At 42.3% G+C, this 24,726-nt stretch overlaps 1 protein-coding gene across 1 annotated transcript; it reads left to right on the top strand.

Annotated features, from left to right (window-relative positions):
• Positions 1-1,806: 1,806 nt before the first annotated feature.
• Positions 1,807-18,100, top strand: TMEM273 (transmembrane protein 273). The gene is made up of 6 exons (XM_040071682.2): positions 1,807-1,905; positions 6,152-6,202; positions 6,927-7,037; positions 7,536-7,560; positions 16,771-16,797; positions 17,587-18,100. Exons 1-6 carry the CDS (start codon positions 1,812-1,814, stop codon positions 17,588-17,590), a joined length of 312 nt encoding a protein of 103 aa, XP_039927616.1. The 5' UTR covers positions 1,807-1,811; the 3' UTR covers positions 17,591-18,100.
• The last annotated feature ends 6,626 nt before the right edge of the window (positions 18,101-24,726 follow it).

Below are 24,726 nucleotides of genomic sequence, written 5' to 3'. Positions count from 1 at the left end.
GTGTGCTCTTCTAATGCTCTCCAAAGACCTATTCAGAGTCCATTCTGAAAGACAATAATATATCAAGAACTTCTGCAAACTTCCTCCTAATGAACACATGCCAATTTGAGACCAAGAATTCTGGCCTCAGAGGACAAAATAACCACTGCACTTAGTCTCTGGGTGTTTTGCTACTTTATTTCAGAGTGATTCAAAATCTAATTAAATTTCTAAACTCTAATGAAATTACAGAAGAAAAATCATTTAGGATTATATTATATACAATTACTCACAGCTGAAAATTACAGTTAGCCTCTTCCACCAAGACAGGGTCTCCCGAGAAATCCTTGTTATTCATATAACGTATAAATCTGACATTACTCCCACTATTTACAGGTCGAAGGTAAAAGCAGAATTAATTAAACATATATATCCTGCCCAGTGGCTGGATGGTGAGGAATAGAGGGAAGGCTAATAACGATGACGGTGCTGGAAACCACATCTCCCAGTTTGGTCAAGAATTAGAATAAACCTATTACAAGGCAGGATTATATTGAGTCTGTCTTATTCTGGTCAGTGCTTTTCCACACTGGAGGTATGCTGTGAACAAGAACAGTGAAGCTGATGCAGTTGGCTGCATGCAATCGCCTAGAGAAGCTCTTTGAAGCATTTGTGGAAAAGTAACAATGGAATAAAGCAAATAGCTTTAGAGATTTCAACCAAATACTCAGATGTTTAGTTCCTTCTCTGAAATACTGAAACTACTTGAGACTGCTGACTTGGGCCAGCAGAAGCAACAAAAAGCAACTGAAGTGAAATAAAACACAACCACCCCCAAATAAAATAAAAAAAAAAAAAAAAAAAAAACCAAAACCACAAAAAACCCACAAAAACAAAACAAAACAAACTAAAAAAAGCCCACAATCACCAAGCCCTAAAACAAAACAAGAGAGCTGATATTCCTGTTATTGCTTCTAAAAGAGGTTTTCAGGAACCTTGAAGCATGGGATCACTTGCAGATGAAACATGAGGTACAAAACCACTGAGGGCTTCTTAAAAGGATCCTGATCTTTCCCACCTAGCTGGTGCAGAGATTTTTCTTCACTCGGTTTTGGTGTTTTCAGCTCTGATTCTATAGAGAACCACAACAGGGAAAGAGCAAAAGTTAACTACACACACACACACATGTGTGTGCACACCAACCACTACAGGTCAAAGAGTGACAAACACCTTCTATGACATCTGCCACACTTAGTGGTTCCAATGCTTCATACAGCAAAATAGGCCAGGGACATCAAGATATTTTTCTTAGGAAGAAGTTACTGCCTGGGAACTGGCTTGCAATGGTTTAGCAGCCATAGTGAGCTGCTTCTCTACTCCTGAAAAAGCTGATTATGTAAGGGAAATATTCAAATAAATGCTCTGCTGAAAATATTATGGTAGTATTCAAGTTGAGTGCATAAGAAATCTAGCAACACTGAAAGAGAATGCCTCAGAAAGTTCTTCTAAGACAGAAAATCCACTTGCTAATCCACAGATTTAGAAGATTTCAGCAGAAACAAATTTGTTGTGGTAGGACATTTTTGATATATAAAAGTAGCTGTTAGAATTTAAAGATCCCTTAGAGAGCAAGACAGCTGAACCAGGCTGACTGCTGGCCATCCACCTTCTCCACAAAACACTTTCAAGTCTGTTTATATATTGGAGTTAAACCCAAAAAAGGGAAATTTTGTTTGCAAACATAACTACTCAGGATGTGACTGTAGTTTCTCAATAATCATGTGACCTACTTTAGCTTTTTTTTTTCCAGACACTGCAGAAGAACAAAATTCATGCACACTTGGGTGAAACCATTCTGTTGCCACAACTTCATGATGACCTTACTAACAAGCTGGATGTCAGCCCCAACAGCATTTCTCCTCTTATGTAAGTGAGCTAACTTGTTTTCCATTGTTTTTGAGAGTTTCTATTCCTGAGCTTGGTGGGCTTATTTATACCCCAGCTTAATTATATATATATCTTGTCTAAAACTTTGTTTCTTGGAGAAAAAAAACATTAGTTGAGCCAGAGGGGTATTTTGCTGAGTTTTCTGGCTCACGTTTCCTATTCAGCGTGCTAGGGCTCAAGAAGACACGGTGAAGTTAAATGCCTGCAGCTCTGCAGATGAGATGTGCACCTGCAGAGCGCTTCGTTTCCTTCTCCCTGTACAGGAAACAGTACTTCAGTAGAGTTTGAGGGGAAATTGACCTGTGTGCACGCTGTCTGCAAGCTGCTTTTGGACTCTGCGACTCTCCCTTACTGGACCGTCACGGTCCTGGCTCACGCTGCTGCTAATGCTCCCTGCTGGCCCAGAGCAGGGCTTTCTCACAACCCGTTTCTTACTTCATTCTCACTCATCGCCATTCTGTGCGGGAAGAAGGGGGGCCCGTGGCCGCAGCAGGGGCCATACGAGCACAGGCACAGTGCGGTCTGTCGGGAGCGGGGAGCTGGCTGCAGCCCCACGGCTTCCTGCCGTCCCTGGACGTTTGGTAAGGGGGCAGGCATCACCCTCTGGTGGCAAAAGCCTCAGCTTTTACCTAACAGCTCCTCCATTCCCCCCTGCTTCGTGCAGACGTTCACAGAAAATCACCATGACGCTTGGGGAATCCCACAGGGGCAGCTCGCCCCACCTGGGACACGCAGAGCGCTTTTTCCAGCCAGCATCCATCCGCTCCTGCCTCACCTGCTGCAGAGCTGTCCGCAGGTCTGCAGCACTGCTCTGCCCCGCCTCGGGGCCCCCAGATAAGTGCTTCCTTTCGCGTTTGCTGCCTCAATTATAAATGGCACTGAGGTCCTGGCTGCTGCAATGCCACAGGACCAGCCATTATCTGTTGCAATGAGGAGAAATAATGAGTTTTTGGAGGAAGGGAGAAAAAGTCAGGTGGAATCAGGAGGTAATAAGCAAAGGGACTGAGGCAAGTGCTGCGTACTTAGAAAGACGAGGCTCGTATTGCTGTTTATCACTGCAGGTTATGGCTGGGAATGGTTTACAGTACCTAATTCGGTGGAGAAATTGAGCTCCTCTCGCTCCCTGATTTTATGCCCAAATTGCATTCTGCTCCGTTTTCGCGGCTGAGCTGACCTCTGGGCGAGAGCAGAGCTGTGTCGCAGAGAGCACAGGCACAGCGGTGCGGCGCAGGAGCTGCTCTCCGCCCGGCTCGGCTCCGTGCGCAGCAGGGCTGGGTGTGCCCGCAGACACACCGAGCTCACGGAGCAGAGCCCGCCAGCCGTGCGTTTATCTGCGGCTCCATCGCTCGCTCAGGAGCTCTACCTTGCAGCGGCTGAGGGCTGTGTTTGCTCAGGAGCTTCCCCGCTGCGTGCCTGCCTCCAGCGCCGCTCCCCGCGCAGAGCCGCTCCGCTTTCTGCACGGCCCGCACCGGTAAGGCAGGAGCCAGCCGGCCCGCAGGCTCGGCTGCCAACAACCAAGGTGCTTCCCGGAGCCTGGAGCGGCAGCCCGGTGTCTCGGCAGGCTCCCGGGCACATCCCCGTCCGTCGCTGCGTGCCCGAGCCGGGCGCACAGCACCGGGAACAGCGCCGTCACTCGCTTCGGGACTCTGAAAAACGACCCAGGGGTCACCCAGCAGTGGGTGGGTATCCAATTCATCGGCTCGGCTCTTCCGCAAGGGAGCAAACAAATACTGCGCGAGTCCCGGAGGGTTTATTCAGGAGTTGTTGGTCTAGAGTCAGAAATCCAGCACTAGAGCGCTGCAGAGTTTAAGGCATCGTTTCTAACCCGCCAGTGGGTGGTTTTTGTACATCCCTAATCGGTCTGAATTGCAGATAAGATCAAGATCAAACAGAAAAACATACGTATTTGAATTAGTTAATCCACCTATTTCCACCCAAGAAAAAACTGAAACAAACAGAATCCAGCTAACACTGTCTTCAAAAGCAAATGGTATTTAAGCAGTATCCAGTAAATGATATTAAACGTTAATTAAAAGCATACTGAAAATATGAATTGAAAATATTCTCTTTAGTCTTGTGGGTTTTCAGGAATTTCCCTCCCTTTTAAAAAGAAACTAATAATTTAATCTCAATATATTAAACTGACCTACATAAAATATTCTGTGTAAAATATTATTTCTGCCATAAAACACATAATCTGTCACTGGTTTAATTCCATTAGAAAGCATACATTAAGGTCTATGTATTATGATCATTAGGATAATAAAAGTAATACAATATCACTTTTATTATGCTTGAATTTAAAACATTCTTCATATGAGCACAAAGAATAATTAAGGGGATGGAAGAAAGGTGTTTTTTTAAAATTTATAATGAAATAAAATCAGAGGCGAGAGCAAAGAAACTGGTTTTTAATATGGAAAAAACAGAAGCTATGCTTTTTTGCCCACTGTGTAGCCTTAGAGCTTTTTGTTCTCTTTAAATTTCCTTGTCTTTATAACTTTGATTTTGGTCATTTAATATAACCAATGTAAGCATAGATTCTCTACCCCTTACAACTCTTCTTCTGAGCGTCGTGGACGTTTTGGAGAGACAACATTTCTACTTGTACAAAGTAAGTTTCCAGACGTTTTCATTAAGAAAAAAGTTTGGGGGGAAAAAAAAAAAAAAAAAAAAAAAAAAGACTTTCAGCTCTGTATTATAGTTCCCAAAATATGTTTGCTTTAAAACTCAAGATTTTTTTAAGCTCTTCTCCAGATTTTTGAAGGTTAGTTTGTAATTTATTAAGATTTTGGAATAGAAATGTGATTAAGACCAGGAAATAAAAACAAATACGTTGTAAGCCACCCAATATATCAGATTTTTTTGACATAATCCTGGAAGCCCCAGGGCCCACACTCAGCTCAAGAGTTTTAGCAGTCTGAAAAACAGACAAAAGATTATTTCTGTAAAGATGTCTTGTTTTGGAATGTAAAGACTATGCTTCAAGTTTAAAAGCAGTCATGCTCCTAGCATTCATTTTACCAGACAACAAATGAAAGCACAGACCCCAAAACCTCAAAGAAATAAAACTATTTCTCCACAAAAAGTGGAGGAGAGGAGCTGGGACTTATGATGTTGCACACCTCAACAGCAGGAAAACTGAGTGCATTTAGGACATTGGAATTCTCCTTGGGTTTCAGCCAGGCAATACTTCCTCCCAGTTCCCTGCTACGGTGGGGAATGCCAAAGAAAAGATGATGACGTGTGCAAAGCAGCCGTGTTCCCCCCTGGTGCCACATGTACTGTCACCCTGGCCAAAGAGCAGTGACTCTGTGCTCTGCCTGAAGCACCTGCAGGAGCTTAGCAGCACACAGGTTTAGAATGCAGGAGTCACACCTGCCTTTAAAGCCTTCTCACGGCCCAGCACCTCATGCAGCTACACATCGGTTACATCATTTGGGACTATTTGAAAAGGCTTTGGTGGAAATATCCTTGCACTGAAAAAACATTTGTGTGTACATTTTTAACAATTTCCTATAATAACCAAGCAACATTAAAACTAAACATGGCCTCTCCTTTTTCTCATTTTTAAAAAAATGTTGATTCTGTTTTCATACTAAAGTATATGGGAATGAACTGTTTTCTTCAAAGCCACTCCGTTCTGAGGGCCTGCACTCTCTGAGCATCAGGCACCATGGCTCGGTGGCTTTATGGAGAAGGGAAGAGCCAGGAGGCTAATAAGAACAGGGAACTTGGTGTAGAATTCTCTGGAAAGGCTTGCTTCCAGCCCACTAAATTTGCTTGCAAGAGGAAAAGACTTCTCTGCCAGCAATAAATCCCATTCTGAAGACTGGAACTACAGGAAGGATTGGGATTCATGTTTTCTTGAAAGGGGTGTTGGGTTACACCATATCCTCACTTATAACATGTTTTACTAGCTGTAGTGCGTCTGTAATCTTTTATTTACAGCAGCTTCTCTCGTACAGAGTTTTCTGGCTTGCAGAGACAAAACCATGGAAACGGTGCTAAGGCAACATAAAATTTTGGAATTGTATTTTGTCTTCTGGTCAAAAACTGGCAGTGTGGCTGCATTTCTAGGATGCCCTCATTAATTTGACTTTTAATATTTCACTTCTGCAGGAAGCCTCAGATTCTACCTTAAGATTTATTAGAATCAACTTGGAAAAATACAGAAATGGCATTCTGCTCAATGTCCTAACAGGCTAAAATATTTCCATTCCAGATTTTTGGAGAGCAAAGGTACATGCTTCTGGAAACCCAGAGGAGGAAATAGGTGAGTCCGTGGTGGGACTTTCACTTCCAGACAGGAGGTTAGAGGCAAAATAACAAAACTGAATGTCCTTAGAAGACTTTCTATACTTTTTATGTGTAGCAGATAAGCATTGTGAGCTTGTACTTGCCTAGTGCTGCAGAGTCCTGTTGTGTGACTGACACTTTGAATTATGTGTATGAGGAGAGAGCATGGGAGTCAGATGCTGAACACAGGCACCCTCCTGCCTGACATACAACCCTTGTGTACACACAGTGATGCCAAATCACAACACATAGTTTAAAATTCTCTTTCCTCCCAGCAAAGACTTACAGAGGCAGAACGGATGGGCAAGGCAGGAGGCGAGGGACTGGGAGGTGGATGTGTGCATATCTGCAAGCAGCAATAACAGTTTGGAAGGATGCAGATTAGCAAAGGAGTGTGGATGGGGGATTTTGCTTTTGGGGTAAAAGTAAAGGCCTGGCTCTAAAATTCAGCTGAGACCTGCACACATCAAAAGCTGAAGTTGTTCATTATCTTAAAACACCCTCAAGCCCCTTAGCCACAGGTTCACATGGTTTCATGGTATGCAGGGGTTTGAAAGAATAAACCCAGAATCCCCTCAGCTACTGCTCTGGCTCAGCTTTTTTGTTTAGGTATGCATTTAAACTTTGTTCCATCTAAAACTCAAATAATGTATTTATTATTTAACGGTGTGTACTCACTGAGTTGTTTTCAATATTTGCAGATTACACATACGTTATTATAGGAGTTACTCTGGGAGCAGTTCTAGCAATTGGTTTTGTAGCAGTAATAATCTGCATGATCAAAGCCAAAGTGATTGACAGTGTCTTTGGAGGTAAGAAAAAAACACTCCTGATCCCTTTTCCATAGATCTAGCTCTCCTCATCTTCTGATACAGCAGATCTGAGGTTCAGTGTTAGCTATTGTGTATGCACAACAGCCCTGGTTTTCCTGTGAAGAACTAATTTAAAGGTGTCTGAATTGCTGGACTGCCTAGAATTGCAGATTCATATTTTACTATAACCAAGTCTACTCTTTAGCCTGGAAGTTGTTTCTCATGATACCCTGGGGATATGCTACAACCAAACTCAAACCAGACAAAGTATTAGCTAAGACACTGCTCTGAGATATTCCAGCTGGAATAATCAAGAAGGGCTTTAGGAAAGTTGCATGACACAACTAACATCAAAGAGCTTTGCCTCAAAAGGGATGGCTGGATCTTTACCAGCTCTGTACTCCTGGTTGCCTCCTCAAAATTCTGTGGAGGCCTGCTCATCATCACCACTCTGTTTCCTGTTTCTCAACTAACCACACTTTCTTCTTCTCACTTTAGAGTCAGATGGCAGAATGGATAAAAGGTAAGAGTCACTGTGTTTTCTGTTATGCACAGCTTTTAATTTCTCTCTCTCGTTATGCATGGTGCTTCCCACATTTGAATGATTGCACATAACACACATGGCAAGCTTCTAGAGGACTGGGATATCTAGCAAATCTGCATGGAAAAAGGCATTTTCTTCTAACGGCTTTTTAACATTTCGGAAATATGCAGGAAAACTCAGCAGACTGAGCTTCTTTTTAAAATGAAAATCCTTCAAACACTTGTGATGAAGCTTGTTTTTTTTTATGGTTGTTTTTTTGTTTGTACTACGTATAATAACAGCAAAATCTGGGTAAATGGCTTCATCTGAGGTTACTGTGTCTGCATCTCAGTTCTGAAAACTCCCTTTACTCTGGGCTCATACGAGTCAGGGTCATGCAGTGATCATTCCTGCTGGAAGGGATACCTCCTTGCCCTTCACCCTCCTCCCTTTTACCCAGCAACAGTAAGGCCATTGTGGGGTTTGAGCACCAGACCAGTTCACCAGCAGGAGAGCAGTGCCAGCCTTCTTGGGCATTGGGGAAGGGATGTACAGGAGCAGAGACTCTGGCCTGCGAGTGGTCTGTTGGATCATGGTAACCTACAGATGTGGACACATTTTTGTGTCCCTTTGAGGCATTTCATAAGTGACTAAGAAACCCCAAACATTAATTAACGAGCATTCTCATCAAGTGAAGATAACAGCTGTACTTGATGATATCAGAAACGGCTTTTGGCCTCTCTCAGAGAGCTGGATAGGAGAATGTCCCCACCACAGCCATTCATCACGAAATGAGCGCAGCATATGTAAACACTGCATTAAAGACCAAAGCAAGGACACCCTTTGCAGCAGCAGCTTCAGTGTTTTGCGTGCCTGACAGAGAAGGGCCCCAGTCCTGAAGCACACATTATTTTCCCGGGGAGATACTCCTTCAGTGGTAACTGGCACAAAATGTTTCCTTTCTAGTAACACACAATTCTCTGACAAGATTGGCAATTTCTGTGTGTTAACCTGAAATAGATTAGGGCTATGATAAGGTGAGAAGAACAAACATAGACTACCTGGTAAACTTTATGGTGCTTTCAGGACTATATAGACGGAGCAATGAATGAGAAAGAGCCAAGCAAGAACAGAAAAGCTAGAGCCCAGAGCCAAGAGAAAAGAGAGTAAAGTGATGAGAGGGACAAAGACAAGAAGAAACATAGAAGGTAGTGGTAGATTTACCGCCTGGGTGAAATGCAGACAGGATGATCTATGAACTGTTCCACACTGGACTTCTCTGGCTCTTTTTGCTGTTTATTATGTGTCATATTTTCCTTCACAGACAGTCTGAACATTTATTACACCATCTCCTGATCTTTCTAGGGGAAGTGATTGACTTTGTGGTGGCAGCATAACTCAATGTCTTTAATGGTGACCTTACATTGACCTCTTTGATGTTTCCTTATCCCAGTCTACAGGCATATGGTAAAAAGTAGAGTAAAATTTCCAGTTTCATGACAAAATTCTGGTCTTAAGGCTGGAAGTGTGACACAATATGCAAACATTCTGCCTTAGAGCCACTGACACTGACCAGTGAGAGAAACTCTAATTCCACAATGTTCTGAGGCAAAATTATTTATGTTAAAGATGACGCTTTTATGGCTAAGTAGGAAAAACCTAGAAATCCACTGTAATTTCTTAATCAATGTACTTTTCAATTCTGCTATGGTAGTCAGTAATTTACTAGCAGACCTTTGTTCTCTTTCACTTCAGGGCATCTATGTATTAGTCTCTGGTAGGTCACTAAGGGATTCTATAATGCTGGTAAAAATCTGTGGAAAGGGTATAGCCTCCTACTGCTTTTGAGGAAACCTCTGCTGTGGGCCTGACATTCCTAAGTCTGAAGGGATTTTATCCTGCTAGCAGTGCTAACTCTTTCCCAAGGGAAAAGTTCTCAAGAAAGCCTCTTCTCCAAACAATCATGGCAAAACAACTATCCTTTCCCAAAACAATCTTTCTCCAGGTGGTGTTTTGCTGTTTCTCTAGTTTCACCAGTGGGATGAGAGAGGTGTCGTTCCTAGTCACCAATCATGTTAAGTCTGTGTCAGAACACCTTATAAAAGGTGGTAAGAATTAGACAAGAAAGCCTTCTGTACTCTTTGCCTTCTGAAATACTTGGAGTCTTTTGTCTTTCTTTTGTGTCCAACAGCGACACTGACAATAAAAATGCTACCAGAGCCATAGAAACATTTAAAAATGCCCCTAATAAACTAATCCTTAGTAGGATTTATTCAGATCACTAGAGAGACATATGACAATTAGGCCTAAGTTGATTGCTTGCTTCAGTTGCCTAGGGAATTCTAATTCATGGAATTTTTAGACCAGTGGCTAGTCCCAGCAAAACCTCTGATAAAGTGAAGTCTATAATGTGAAATCATCTAATTTATTCCAATCAACTGTAGAGCCATCCTGAATCCCTCAGGGAAAGGCAACTCGAAACCTTCAGTGTTAAGAGATTTAGGATCCCTTTAGGACTGGACAGAAGAACTGGCAAATCTTCTACAAACAGCTTCATTTTCTGCTTGACCAGAGATGATTATTAATGCTTTTTCAGGAAAAATGTACTTAATCCAAATGATAAAACACGCAACCAAATATCACCTTCAGCCAAATTTTGTTTTAAATTTTACATCATTATTCCTACAAATGCCACCAGCCACTCAGTATTTCCCTAGCTGGGAAATACTCCGAGTGGGCATCGCTCAGCACTGCACTTTCAGAGCCAGTGGGGTTGCTCAGCCTGGTACCACCCAAAGGTCTTGATGCAGATAATCATCCTCTGTGTCAGAACCCCAATTAGCTGGTACTGAACCCTTTCCAAGAACAGATTTTCACTAAAAACAGGAACTATTCAGATGCATCCCCCTTGACAATTTCCAAAATACTTAAAACACAAGTGTTTTGATACCCACATGGCACTGACAGCTCATTGTGAAATAATTAACAGAATTTACCACTTTACTTAGTCAGGTACATAACATTCAGATTTAAACAATCAATTCACAATGGGTTGCCCTTAAACTCAATGGGGTATTTACTAACACTTGAGAAGAAAAAGGCTTGAGGCAAGGTTCTGTCAGCCAACAAAACAGCAATTTATATGTCAACTGACAATTACTTAACGTCCTCTTTTTTAATTAATAGCTCATGTCATTATCAAATGCCATCTTGGTGTAAGCTTGGTAAATTATAATGCTTAAAAATTTCATGCAAGTTTAATGTATTCATAAAAATGTCTGGGCACATTTAATGCTGGCAATATTTTGAATTAACTACAGTGCATGTCAGTCAGATTTATTTTGACAGGAGACAAAGAAAGAGACATACAGAGACAAGGAGAAGGGTGGAGAGACAGAGAGTGTTTACTAAAAAGGAAAAGGTACATATTTAAACCTGCCACAAATGAATCTGTTGTCAAAACAGCCTGGGCAACAGCACACACAAAATTCCTCATGCCATTCTCTGGGTTCTGCAGGATACTGTGTAAATCATTCAGGACTCCATGTGAATCATTCAGTAGAAAATCAGGTTTTAAATGCAATACACAAGTTCTTCTGATGTTTTGTGGAAGAGAGGAGGAGTTTGGGAGGTACTTGGCAAGTGCATTGGTGATTTTCTTTTCCCAAAGCCTCATCTAAATATTCTCTTATATTTTCCCTCCTGATGTCTAAGGCACCAACTTCTTTCTCCTTTGCTAGACTGTGCTTGAGAAACACAAGATGCTTTTGAGAGTTGTAGCATTCTTTTGGTGAATGGAGGAGTTCTTGGAAGGTAACTGCATCCTGAAAGCCTCTAATATGTTCTCAAGATCTCTAAAAAACAGTGTCACACATTGCATAGAAGTTGAAATCATCCACTTTGAAAATATAAACGTCACAGATGGATGCCATGGAAAAGACTAGGTTTGGGCAATAGTATGCAGGTTTCAAAGTTGATCTGCAATTTATTCCAACTCTCAGAACTGTGGCAGCCCAAACATCTGAACTAAGAATCTTTTTTTCTAGCATTTTGTCATGTTCAGGTCTATAGCCTGATAGGCAGGGACAGTGAACAAGATCTGATCTAAAAATATCACATCTTTCAAAGGTTTAAAGTCAGGTAGAAAGAGAAACATCTTGTTTAGGAAATGAGAAGAGTTCTTTCTGGTCCAAATAATCCAACTTGGTCTATACCACTGTGAATTGCAGAATGCATCATGTAACAAACAGGAAACCAAAAACATAGACATGAGTGCCATCACCTGCAAATGAGAGACACAGTCTGTCAGTCACCAGAGTCTGAGCCTACAAATAAACTTGAGATATAGTTTTGGTACTAGAGTGGCTACTTGAGAAAGCTACACGTATGAGTCCTTTGGAAAATGGTCCCCAAATTTACAAACCAAATCCATAAGTAAATACAAATTGAAAAAAAGTGACTTTGGCTTGTCTGAGATTGTCATTGGAAGAGTGGTGCTCAAGGGAAAAGGGTCAATACGGAGAACTCGGGTTTCCCAGGATGCTGGGCACTGAAATGCATTGCAGCCCCTCAGATACTGTGCCAGCTATTCACAGGTGCAAGTTCAACCCACAGCCTGGTAGAAATCTGCCTGCATCTATCTTTACTCTCCTAAAACAAGCCTATTTTTTCTTTTCCTCTCCCAGGAATATTCCTTTTAAACTATGCAGTCAGTTTCATCTTCTGGGATCTGTAGCAGAACAGTCATGTAGATTCAGTAGAATCTTTGACACCTGTGTGTGAAGAGATTCTCTTAACATCACTCAGAGATACCCTAAGCTGTTCTTTCACTTGTCACTCTTAGTTTCCCAAGCAGACCTTCACAAGATCTTTCATTCTGAAAGGTAGGATATTCTACATACAATTCAATCATCACGCCAACAAAGTTCTCACAAATTCTTAGTGGTTTACATATAAGGAAGAACAGAGTGAGCAATGACACTTAACCTCCTCAATGATCCAAATAAGCCTTGCAAAATCAGTCACATTATTCCTGTGAAGTCTGTTTTGACTACAGAGCCCCTCTTCTCATTGCTGCCATGGCCCAAAACCACGAGTGAAGAGCTGTCGCGAGAATGGGAGGGGAAGGCAAACTTGGAGGGCTCCAGCCCTCTTGGGCAGAAGTGCATTTGCACCCCACAGAGTAGATACCACCTGCACAAGACGAGTCTGGCCCTGTTGATACACCAGAAGAGGGCCAATTCCTCGCTCAGCACTGCAGGGGTTAGTGGGTGGTGCATAGGCTGAAGGCTGTATGCACTCACTGCTTTAGCTTTCCTCAGCCTGCATCCTGGGGGTTGACTTTAATGGAAAATGTTTAAAGCTTCACAAATGCCATAATAATGCGTGCTATAGCAAATAAATTTAAGTACAAGTAGAGATGATCTAAACAACTCCATGCGTATGCATATGCTAAAAAAAGGGCAAATAATCTCAGCAGAAATGGCTGTCTCAATTCCTTGTACATACAGATTTGCATAAACAAAATGTCAATATCCATTCTGTGTTGAGGCAATAGTTACCAGTGATTAGAGTAATAAAGTGGTTTTTCTTCCTACTTCTGTCACTGCCCTGTCTAGCTGAACTTGTTCCTCTGAACAACCTTGGACAAGTCACTGGCTCAGGTTACCCTTTCCATAAAATGAAATTAATCTTTTTATCACACACTTCAAAATCAAGGACATTAAGCTTTGCACTATGCTGGGGACAGCAGGCTTTAAAAAGCAGCAGTAAGACACTCTGTAGGCTCTCAGCTCCCTTAGCCATTCCTGGATTGAGGGAATACAGACACACACAGCCCCTGAAAGACAGTTATATATCTATATATACACTACACACATACGTATGTCACAAACTGCTGGGGTGAGATTAATTCATTAAACCCGTTTCCAGGATACAGCATACCTCACTGATGCCAGCTACCAGCCTGATGGGCAGAGCCACACTTCTGGTTATTTTTTGCTCCTCTCTGGTCACCCTCCACATTCCCCGGGAGGGTACCTCGCCCAGGGCACCTGCTCTCCTCTTGGATCTGGGGGCTGCCTTTGTGGTTGACCTTTTCACAGCTGCCAAACGGGGAAGAATCCTTACTCCTTCCTACCCCTCTGCACACCTGTTTGAGGCTAGTCTTGAATAGCTCTGAATAATGTGATTGTAAGAGTTGGTGCCAAACCTGCTGAGTCAGTGGAATGCTTTCCTGGTAATATTCAGACACCTGTCAGAGGCAATTCCTTCCACAGCCATCGTGGTCGCTGCTGGCAAACTCGGTGCAAATGATTCCAGCACTAAACGAGTAATTCTACCCTTCCCTAGAGCTGCTGCAAGTCTGGATACAAAAAAAAAAAAAAAAAAAAAAAAAAAAAAAAGAAATGTTTCTGGAAGAGTACCCTCTTCACCCCTGTCAACAGGCACCCAGGGTAACTCAAATATTAGATACCACCGAGCAGAGAGCCTCCTGCTCCCTGGCAGCACCAGTCTGCCAAACAAACTGAGTAGCTTTTGTTGCCTAGGGCTTGTCAGGGAAGTGACAACATGGGATTAGCTAGGAATGAAAGCTGCTATGATAGCCAAAGGACAACTTAAAACCAACACAAACCAGGGCCTCTTGATGCAAGAGACTCAAGAGTGTTAGTCAGACAAGAGCAGTATCGCATTAGAGCTCCTGCATATTCCAACTCACAGGTTTTCGTGTATCATATTTAATTTCTGTGCACAAGTTCACACTGAACTTATGAAAAAGGAATTACTGATTTCAGATCCTAGGAGCATTTATCAGTGAGACCTCAGAAAATAAGATTATTTACTGAACATTTTTAAGACAATGTGTACATTCTATCACGTTTTTTTATTTTGATTCCCTGATCCCTTACTGTCCAAGAGTTCTGCCTTGAACAACCTGCACTAAGTATCAGCACTGCTGTTTATTTTTCTCCTGTTTGCTGCTTATAATCATCCACTCTCCATATTCCATGTGTACTTTACAGCCTGGTGTCAGAGAACAAATAGCAAGCTGAAAGAAATCAATGAGTACCACAAAGTAAGGCTGACTTCTGCCTCTAGGCTGCAAATGCCTGGGGATCCGTGGTGTACTTCTCAGCAGTTCACGGAAGTTTATGGGCTTAAGGGCTTTCCACAGAGATTTAAACAGGTTTAAGGACAATTTGCAGAGGCACACAGAATCAATGGAAAATTTGTATGGTCTTCTAAAGGAAAAAAACACAGAGAACCACTGCCTGAAAAGTAATTAGGTTTTTGTGTGTGTTTCTGTGTGTGCATTAACACAACACCTGGCCCTCTCCCATGTCTTATTTACTGCACACTTATTTACTAGACATTGTAATGCTTGTGCTGGCACAGGAGAGGGGGAAGCTGGGGATAAGAAGAATAACTAACCCTGTAGGCAGAAATGGACTTTTTAAAGTGTTTGTGAATGGGCTTCCATGACTCCCTGGAGGAGAGCAAAGCATAGGAGCAAAGGATGTTCCATCTCTAGAGAAAGGCCTGCTTAATTTCCAGCCCTTCCCCACAGAGCTGTATGTTCTGCTCAGGCAGTTGCTCTTCGCTACTGCTTCAGGGACCTGGCCCTACCAAAAATCAATGTGGTAGAACATAAAAATAATTTTCATAGGTATCAGGTTGTTCAAGGACATCTGGCACAAGGGAGCTGAGGTACCAGGGAAGGCTGGACTGTCCTGTCTTGCGGAAACTGGCACTGTCAAGAGTGGGAAGATTGCTTGAGAGCATCAGCAAGACAGCCACTGTCGTGGGGTGACTTGCTAATTGCATTGGACTACATGGAGAAGAGCACTGGCCTCCCAACCAGTCTCTTCTTTTCTCTTTTTATGTGCAGAGAATTGAGTTACTTAGGATTAGACCACTTAGGCAAGCACTTAGGAACTTCCCTTCCTAGCAGTTCCCTGCCAGCTTCTTCTCCTGTGACACAGGCAGGAGAGCATCCCTGAACCTAATCCACTACTGATTCACCTCAGTTAGCTCATATCACTTTGCACTAGCCTGTTCTGTATTAATCGGTTGTTAAAAGTGGGAAAAATACTGTATTTTTTTAAGTGGCTACAGATCCAGACAGAAATTTGTGTAGCACTTCACAGGCTAAAGTCTGTTACTTTGTGTGAAGAAATTTTTGAGAAGTTCATAAGCACACCCTATGTCAGGTCCCTGGTTATGTTTTGAAATGCCCCTTCCTTCAGGGAAGGAGGTGCCACAAACTGGAACAAGCTGAAAAATATTACTGCATGACTGTTACCTCTTGGGTAATGTCAGAGCCGTGTCACTAAAGGGAATTCCTTGTGTCCGCAAAGCGCCCGACCAGCGCAGGCAAAGGAGGGCTGAGACAAGCCCCTGGTACTCCAGTGTGCCACCAGTCTGCAGGCAAGCAGGCAGGTGCAGGTGAGCCTTTGTCCCTGCATTCAGGTGAGCCTTTGTCCCTGCATTCCACCTTCCCTGGCTGCCCTGGAAGCTCCCAAGGGCTGGGAGAAGCAGGTGGAACGGGAACTTAGCTGTGACTGCGCTGCAGGACAGTGCAGAGCTTACAGAGCTGTGCTGGCTCACCCCAGCCCCAAAGCAGAGAAAGAAATAAGGGAGGAAAAGGAGCAGAACAGAAGAAATGCCTCTAATTCCAGCCTATCTGTGTCCCACCATATGGTCTCCCGTGGACTGTATGCCCAGGTCAGACTGCAGAGATGAGAATCAGAATCTTACAGACACTAACAGGGCAGCGAATTTCACGTGAACAGGAAATTTTGGCAGCGCATTCTAAAAGACACACGTGACAAAATTTCTCTCAGAGAAGGAAAAAAAGGAGGAGGCAAATTGTGTGAAGCTTTGTCTCTGCCCACCAAATCTCCGGTGCCATCTTTCTTTAGCAAAGACACCAGAAAATGCTTAAGTAGTATTGTAGGAATGGGGCTACGATGAAGTTCATTTTCCTGCGGAGTCATGAGATTTAATATAAACAAGTCGAGGGCTTCAAGACAAGATCGTATTCCCAAGCACTGACACTAGATGGAGCAAAACTGAATAAAAGATTTAGCGCGGTGAAGAAAAGATAAGTTCCTGCATTTCCACAACTCTAAAGTGTTACTCATTTGAATTCTCATCTTTGATTATGGCTCTGAAAGTCGCAATTAATAGCTCACTCTCTACACTTTGCAGGTCGAATTCGGGATCGAGCCAAAACAGGTATGTTCTTGGGGAAGGGGGGTGCTGGTGGCACAGGGAGGTGGAGTGACAGGACTGGGCAGCCCCGAAGTGGCAGAGGCAGGTCCAGCTAGGGAAAGGTCACACAGCAGTGAAGGCTGTGGGGTTACCCTGAGCTCCCACTGGCAGCCCGGCTCTGCTGGGCACTCGGAATGGGCTAAGGCAGCAAGTGTAGCTGTGCTGTCCCACAGTTCCCAGTGGTTTACCTGGAATACCCTAGCCTAAGGCCCAGGCACACTGCATGGCTGCCCCGTGCAGCTGCCCCACAGCAGCAGGCACTCGGAGCAATAAACTCCTGGGAAAGTGCATCCACGAAAGGGATCCAGGAGCTGCTCAGCTGCTCCCCACTCTGTGGCAAGGCAACGCTGGGAAGCACCTCAAATGACAATAGTCCTATGTCTGCCATACAGGGAGCACTGGGATGCTACCCAAAAATGCATGGCTTGCTGCTAGTGGATTCCTACCCTGCAGTGACAAGGGCATCTGGGAGTCACCACAACAGCCACAGGCATGCATTTGTTCTGTTAATCCACTCACGAAAACCAGATGCCTCCAAAGGTACAAAGAAACATCTAGTAAAAGAAAAGTTATGTCAAAGGAACTTCAGAAACGTAACTCCAGCATCTCCATTAATAATTTTCTAGAATCCTGTGATTTTTATCCGAGTATCTCCCAGCTCAGCTTTTACAGTGATGTTTTACCTGGGATAATCCAAGTAAAACCAAAGCCAGAGAGTTATTGTTAACCTGTGATTTTTCTTTCTTTTCACAGATGACAGCAATGCAATAAGAAACCAAAGGACAAGAGATCAATAACCCTTTTGCAATCAACAGTTACCTGGTCTGAGGATCAATAGAAATCTCTTGTGCACAGGCAGGAATCTTACCAATGCCAATCCTTTTCTTTGTTCTTTAGTTGAAAGGCTGATTGATTGTTTACAGGAAGACCTTATAGTGCAGCTAACTTCAATGGCCTGCACCCAAAAGGCCACTCAGCATGTATATGAAGGAAATGTATGAGGAAAATAAAATAGATGAGCTCTGTTCACTAATAGATCCTCTTTATTCTGTGATAATTATATGATTGATTTCTGAAGTCAGTTAAATACCAGCTAATCAGAAAGGTGGCAGTATAATTCAGGAGCAGAATTTATGGTCACACCCATATTTCAAGAGAAGTAAACAATGATTTCATCAACCTGGAAAATATTTCATTTGAGGTTAAAACAGAACAAGGCTTCTCATTTCAGGAAAAACATGTTTTCTGTTATTAACACAAAAACGTTTCATCAGTTTAAAGTTTTATCTTTTTTAGATCTAGAACTGATGTCTTTTTTAGGTGATAGTGATGATTTCAACCATTTGAAATTAATTATGGCCATTTAAAATTAGAAATTCCTTTTTGAAAAAAAGTTTTTCATGTTCTCTTGACACTTCATGTCAACACTGTAAAACAAGCTACTCTGTTATTTCCAGAATTTCCCTATCCCTATTTTTTAGTATAAAACTAAGTTCAATCAGAATTTATGAAAAATTTCAGTTTCCCAGCATGTTCGTTCTTGTCCTAACCTTATATGTTCTGGTGGGCTTGATTACATCAAAATTGCTTTGCCTGGGTCCAAAAACAAGCTTCTTACAGTGGAAGGGTTGAGAAGAAAAACTAGAGCTTTGTTTCAGAACATTCAGAGTACTTTAAATAATTTAAACCCAAGTTACTCTCTAAACATCTTCCAGCTTTTACCAAAGCTATGAGTCGGTGGCTTTGGTTTCAGTTCAGAATAATGCTGTAGATTCTATTCTGTTTAATCCTCTTCTTTCAAGAATGCTGTATATAGCATATTGTTATCACAAGGTGCAAGAAAATAGGGAGATTTTTGTATTTCAAGCCAGGCTTTTCTTTCACCTTGTGAAGACAGGGCAGCCAATGTCAGCTGTGGGAGCTTTGGGAGCTCTTGGCCAGCATGCTCTGCTATTCCTACAGCTTCTCTCTGGAAACCCAGCAGAACTTCAAGGCTTGGGAGCCTCAGGTTGATGGCATTGATCATTGACCCAACTTAATTGCGTAACATCCCAATATTTCACAGGCAGAGCTTTATGTCGTAGCACTACAGGATGACTCCAGGATGTTACACAATTTTATTGTAATTTAGCATTATCCAGATCCAAAGACCACAACCTGTAAATAAATAGGAACCTCATAACCTTTTAGCTCAAGCCAATGTCTATAGACATATGGGTTTTTTAAATCTCTCACCTTACATATATTCTTGAAGTTCACTTTTGTACCTGATCCTGCTCTCAGTGTGGCAGATCATAATAAATAAAATTCTTTCCAGCTTTCCGCTAATATAAAAGACTTAATCCAACCTAAAAATAAAATAAAATTTAAAAAAAAAACAAAACCCACAACCAACCCAACAAAACAATAGTAAGACTGAATTCCAACCTGAATTTCTGAGTGTTATTAAGAAATATCACTCAGAAAAATCATGGAGACCAGGGCTTCCTATCCAGTAATCAACTCTCAGACCAGGCAGAGCTGATGTGCTGGGTCAGAGACTTAGAGGAAACATGCTGTTAGAGCATAAGAGCAGATAAATCAGAATTTTGTTTTTATAAAGAATAAGCTACTGTATTACTTGTAACTGTAGCTAAAGGAATCTCAATATGGGTGTTTCTTGACTTTCACACAGCAGGCCATTTGTCAGAGTGCAAAGGAAACTGGATAGCAATTTTCCCACACATTTTGGACAACAAAATGTAAAATTTATTTGAGAGAAGAATGATACCTTGGAATACTTTCCCTGGTTTCCTAGGTGTCTGCTACCCATTTCAGTATCACTGCAGTTCATTAGCAGCATTTGCTAACAGATAAACTAAAGCAGTAATGTGATACTTGTAAGTAATTGTGTGTACATGTGTAAGTGAATAAAGCTTCTTGTAAGGTATCTGTTAATTGATTTGCTTCCTGTAGTATTTTAATTAAGACTTGGAACAGAACCGAGAGCCTGTGGTCAGGGAGGGAAGCTATCACCTTCCCTTATTTGTGTGAACAAATGTTTCAGTACACATCATTTCAGTTCACTATGGGAAATAAAGATGAAAATGAACAAGAAATGCTAAGTTACAAACAGTAGAGGAGAAAGGCCTGGAGAATTAGGGCTGGTAATCTTGATCAGGCAAATGTGCTGGGGTGGTGAATAGATTATGATTTCTCAAAACCTTTTGGTGTGTGTCTTGGCCCCCTGGGGATGGGGGGTGATGAGGAGTACTGAGACAAGAGAGCTGGGCACAAGGGACCCTCAGAGCTTCTGCTTCTGCTGTCACTGAGAGCTTTGGGCACACTTACACAGGGCTGCAGTCTTTTGCCACCCCAGGGAGTTGCTGTTTTGCCCATTCCTACAACCAGCTTTACCAGCACCACTGGGAGCATCAGCAGCTCCTAAATTCAAGCCAAGCTGCACAGCAGTGCTTGGAAATAATCAGTGAAGGAAAACTAGAAAGAGGAACATTTGGGAGGCATTCAGTCAAAGGACTGAGCAAAAGATGCTGTTATCTCCATGAATTCTTGGGCAGGGATTCAGCCCAGGCAGTCAACTTCCAGCACAACAGGCACCTGTCTGCACTTGCCTGTTTGCCTGCCCAGCACAGGTTCTGCCTGTCCATGCTAAGCACCCCACGCTCTCCCTGAGCTCACGGGCATTCCCTGGAGCTGATAACAGTGGGAAGCTCGTTGGAGTCAGGGTTTGGACACATGCCCCAGCACGTCATGCTGGACCTCAGTCACTTCACAGCAGATGCCCAGCAACATAATGGTGCTCGTGAATAGAGTTATTCAGAAGGGCAGACAGTTGTAGGCACAAGAAGTGAGCTAAGAGGTGCAGGCACAGCATGCATTTCTAAAGAGAGAACGACACAGCATTGGCTTTAATTACAATGCAAGTGCCACGGCAACAGTAAGATCGTTCATGCAGATTCCTTCTGTCAGCTGCATCAGTGCAAATCAAAACTAACTGCAGGAATCACACAGCTTGGTGTGGCCCTTGTTCACATGATAATAAATCAAAATCCACTGGACTCGGTACAGCTGCATGGGTAATAAAAAAGTGCCTGTGGGTGGAGTCCTGGAAATCAGACCCCAGTGATATAAATCCACTCTGAGCAGTATGAGGAAGAGGACAGTCTGATTCAGCTCCTCCCAAACAGAAAGGATGGCAAATGTCAATCGTCAAAGCATTTGCAATATGATTTTTTCTTGGCTTCTCTCATGCCTGTAGATGAAAATTCAGATAATTTGATTCAGGGATATTTTTTTCTGTTTCTCGCAACTGCACTTAATAAAATCAAAAAGATTATTAAAATTCTTTAAATCACCATGCTAATATGGGAAAACACAAGCAAAGAAAGTACCTAACTAGCAGACCTGATAAAGAAAGGATGTTTATACTGTTCAAGTAGGACCTGTATAGGCTTCAAACTTCTAAAAATTGCTCTCATTACACACAGGGAACATTACAATAGTCAGCCTTGGTCTGACATAGGTCCATTTTCTCTGATAGCCACAGCAAACATCTAGATGAAGCCTAAGAGCATTGCAAGCATGTGCCAACGCTCTCCTAAAAGGTCCTACTACCTTACAGCAAACTTCTGCTCAGTGTCACTAAGCCAAAAGTGTTGAATTTATTGTTTTCTAGTATATTTTTCTTCCATCATCAGAATTGGTTAATTCCATAGATACTATATAGTTACACATAAAATATCACAAAGGCCTTTACCCTCCCTATCACTAAATCAGTGAATTTGTACAAATTTTCATGCCAACACATCATGAAAGCAATTCACATAGTCCTAAGAAGGCATGTTCACTCTTAACCCAGAGGGGAAATGAGACATGGAGCAGCCTCAGTGCTGCAGCAAGGGCCAGCAGGATCAGCAGAGCAAAGAATACATACAAAGTTTTCCAAGCTCAACATGGGTGAGCTACCTAGAGTCATTCTTCTCTACTACTGCCTCCAACAAAAATGCTGCTTTTGGAATGGTTAGGTGTTAAGTATTTCACCTTCTTGAATATATGTGGCTTCAATTCTAGTATTTCTGGCTTTAATTCCTAGTCAAACCTCAGCTTTCACTAACAGCTGCACCAAAGGGAGCCTCAGCCAAGTCAGTGACATTGCACTGGGCTTGAGCACTGTGTGAGCCAATTACAGCCCCAAATGCACCCCAAGCACAGTGGCACAGTGCACACACTCTGTCTTTTGCACTCAGACAAAAAGTATGCCTTGTGTTCCCTGCCCATGCCCCCTCCACACCACGATCCACAGGCTGCTTGCAGCATGCAGGTGGGTTCATTTGCACCCCTCACACCACTGCTGATGGGGATCTGTCCAGATGCAGACAATGCACAAGGTCCTTCTTTTACAGATCAGATCCTATCCAGCACTATCAGAAATCTTCCTCAGTCAATGGGCAATTAAAATAATTAACTTTAATCATATTCTCAATTACTCTGCAGTACTGAGGGAGGACTTGGAGGGCTGGGACCAGATGCAAACATATTCTGTAGTGATTAAAACTGACTGAAATGCTCCAATGAATACAAACCACTGACTATTCACTTGTTTTGGGAACAACCCCTGTTTGTTTTAAGCTGCTTCATATTTAAACTCATTAGAGCGACACCAGGGAAGCAACAGAAAGCTGTGCTGAGTGCCCAAGGGCTCCTGAAGGGACCCCTTCAAAGGGGCTGCTACCTTGGAATGCATGCAAAACACAAAATATCTACTCAGAAGGAAAGGCCACTGTGTGCACTCTCCTGCCAAAGGGATGCAGTGCCCAAGGTGGAGCTGGAATATCTCTCAGGTACCTCAGGGGGTGCTGGTGTGAGGTATCCAGCTGTGTGCTGGATGTGTGGTATGGGACTGTGGACAGTGGTAGGTTCACAGGGACTTGGCTGGGAATGCCTGGGAAATTGCTTTTTCTTGTAAGCAAACCAATGATATAAAGGAGAACTTAAGATAAGAGAGCACTAAATGCTGTCGGGAAGAGGTAAAAATTGATTGCAGAGGAAAAGGCAGAGTATGTGAACTTATACTTGTGTCAAATCACTGTTTTAGCAGTCAGAAAAACAGAAAGCAGAGTGGTGTCAACAGTCCTTATTTCATTTGGGAGTTTTGCACTGTCTGATACTCTACTTGAGACACTAAATCTTCAAGTCATATAGCTGTGGCAACACCCACTTTAATTTTAAATATACCTTGCTTTCCAGCACATTAAGAAATAATGCAGATCTAATTCATAACATTTTCCAAATAATGTTAATGAGACAATAACTCAAATCTAGTTCCTATTACAGCATGATCTATACATACTAGATGGTGCAAATGGAAAATTATTCTCAAATCCATAGGATGTAATATTAACATAACCAATAAAGTTTTGATTCAGATTCAACACCTGCCAGGCTTTCCAAACAAGATGATGAAGCTGTGACTGGACCTTCTGTGTGAGTCATAAATGCCTTCCTGCCATGACTAAAGGAAAATTAAAAATATATCTCATGTCATTGATTATTCGGTAGAAATCATTCATTGACCTAAAAGCATGTGTTTTTTCAGGCATCCTTCTTTGGGAGGTGATGTTATTGATCAGAATTGGGCTGAGGCTTTGAGCATGTTAGGGAAAGGAGCAAAGGGCAGCTGTGAGAGGAGCAAGACTCATCTCCAGCAGCAGCAGCAAAGAGACCATACAAGGATCAGGGGGAATCCAGAAGTGGTACCTAGCCCCAAACCAAATAAGAGCTGCTAGTTTTCTGCTCCTAAGCCTTCCTACTATTATCTATTATCTTCTCCTGCATAATTTGTCATAATCTCTGACTCGTCAGGCCAATTAATCATGCTTCAGAAAAAATGAGATTTCTCACAAGGAGATTATCTGTCTCTGACAAACAAGGGATAATTCAATTAGCTTCTTTTTCTAAACATTTAGTAACTGGTTTTGGTAAATTAGTCCTTTTTGTAATTTAGCTATAATTTAGGAAGATTTAATATGTCATTAGGCACACCGAATTCTGTGTTAATATAACATTATGGCTGAGATTTTAATTGCCCCAGAGTCAGGAACTGTATACATAAATGGCTTGATTCCCACATGGAAGCAGCTGATAGGAAACACATAGAGCTCCACAGAAATTCTCTTTAAAATCCCTTATTTTAGTTAAGCACATTCTTAAGGACTCTGGAGAATAGGAGGCTTTCTCTGACTTGGGTAAGAACTCCAAGAATTCAGTGTAAAAGACAAATATTAACATATTTATTTGCAGAATTTCTACACACTACAGAAAATGTATGGATTTAACTTGGGTTTAACCCTCTTCACAGTTCTTGAAGTTCCTGTTTCCCATTCTGCAATTTCCTGGGAAAATCCCAGTATCTAACAGTAGTACCTCACTGTGGCCTGTCAGGTAACGAGAATTTCTTCTGTTTCAATCTGGAAACAGGCCTTTTAGTCCTTTTGGACATTGGCAATTGATACTAATGTAATGGTATTAAAGAAGTCGATGCAACTACACACTGAGAGTAAAAATCAGCGTCTTTCGTGCTGGGGGAAAATCAAGAGAAAATCAAAGCAATTGAGTTGTTAAAACTCAACATCCTCAACACTTACGCCTTTTAACATCCAAAGCAATTGGATGTCAAAAGGCATAAGTGGAGAAGCAGATTTTAAAGCAATGTTAATTGCTTTACTACAGCAGGGTCAGCCAGACTTTGCCTGAGCTCAAAGAGTCGGTCAAAGCAGATTGATCCCCACTCACTGCTGGCTGCAGCCCAGCCATGCACGGGTCCAGAGCTTCCTGAGTGGTCTCTGCAACAGCTGAGCTCAGGGAATTTCCAGTATACTGAATAGTAACCTGCCC

Source organism: Hirundo rustica, chromosome 8 (assembly GCF_015227805.2).
Source record: "Hirundo rustica isolate bHirRus1 chromosome 8, bHirRus1.pri.v3, whole genome shotgun sequence".
Taxonomy (NCBI): Eukaryota; Metazoa; Chordata; class Aves; order Passeriformes; family Hirundinidae; genus Hirundo; species Hirundo rustica.
This window is presented reverse-complemented; position numbering and strand designations above follow the sequence as displayed.

What these genes read in the sequence shown, in the direction of transcription:
- TMEM273 (XM_040071682.2), top strand. Translation starts at nt 1,812, where the DNA reads ATGCACACTTGGGTGAAACCATTCTGTTGCCACAACTTCATGATGACC. An exon ending in AAACCCAGAGGAGGAAATAG is followed by an intron (nt 6,203 to 6,926) that starts GTGAGTCCGTGG and finishes CAATATTTGCAG; the next exon opens with ATTACACATACGTTATTATA. An exon ending in GATTGACAGTGTCTTTGGAG is followed by an intron (nt 7,038 to 7,535) that starts GTAAGAAAAAAA and finishes TTCTCACTTTAG; the next exon opens with AGTCAGATGGCAGAATGGAT.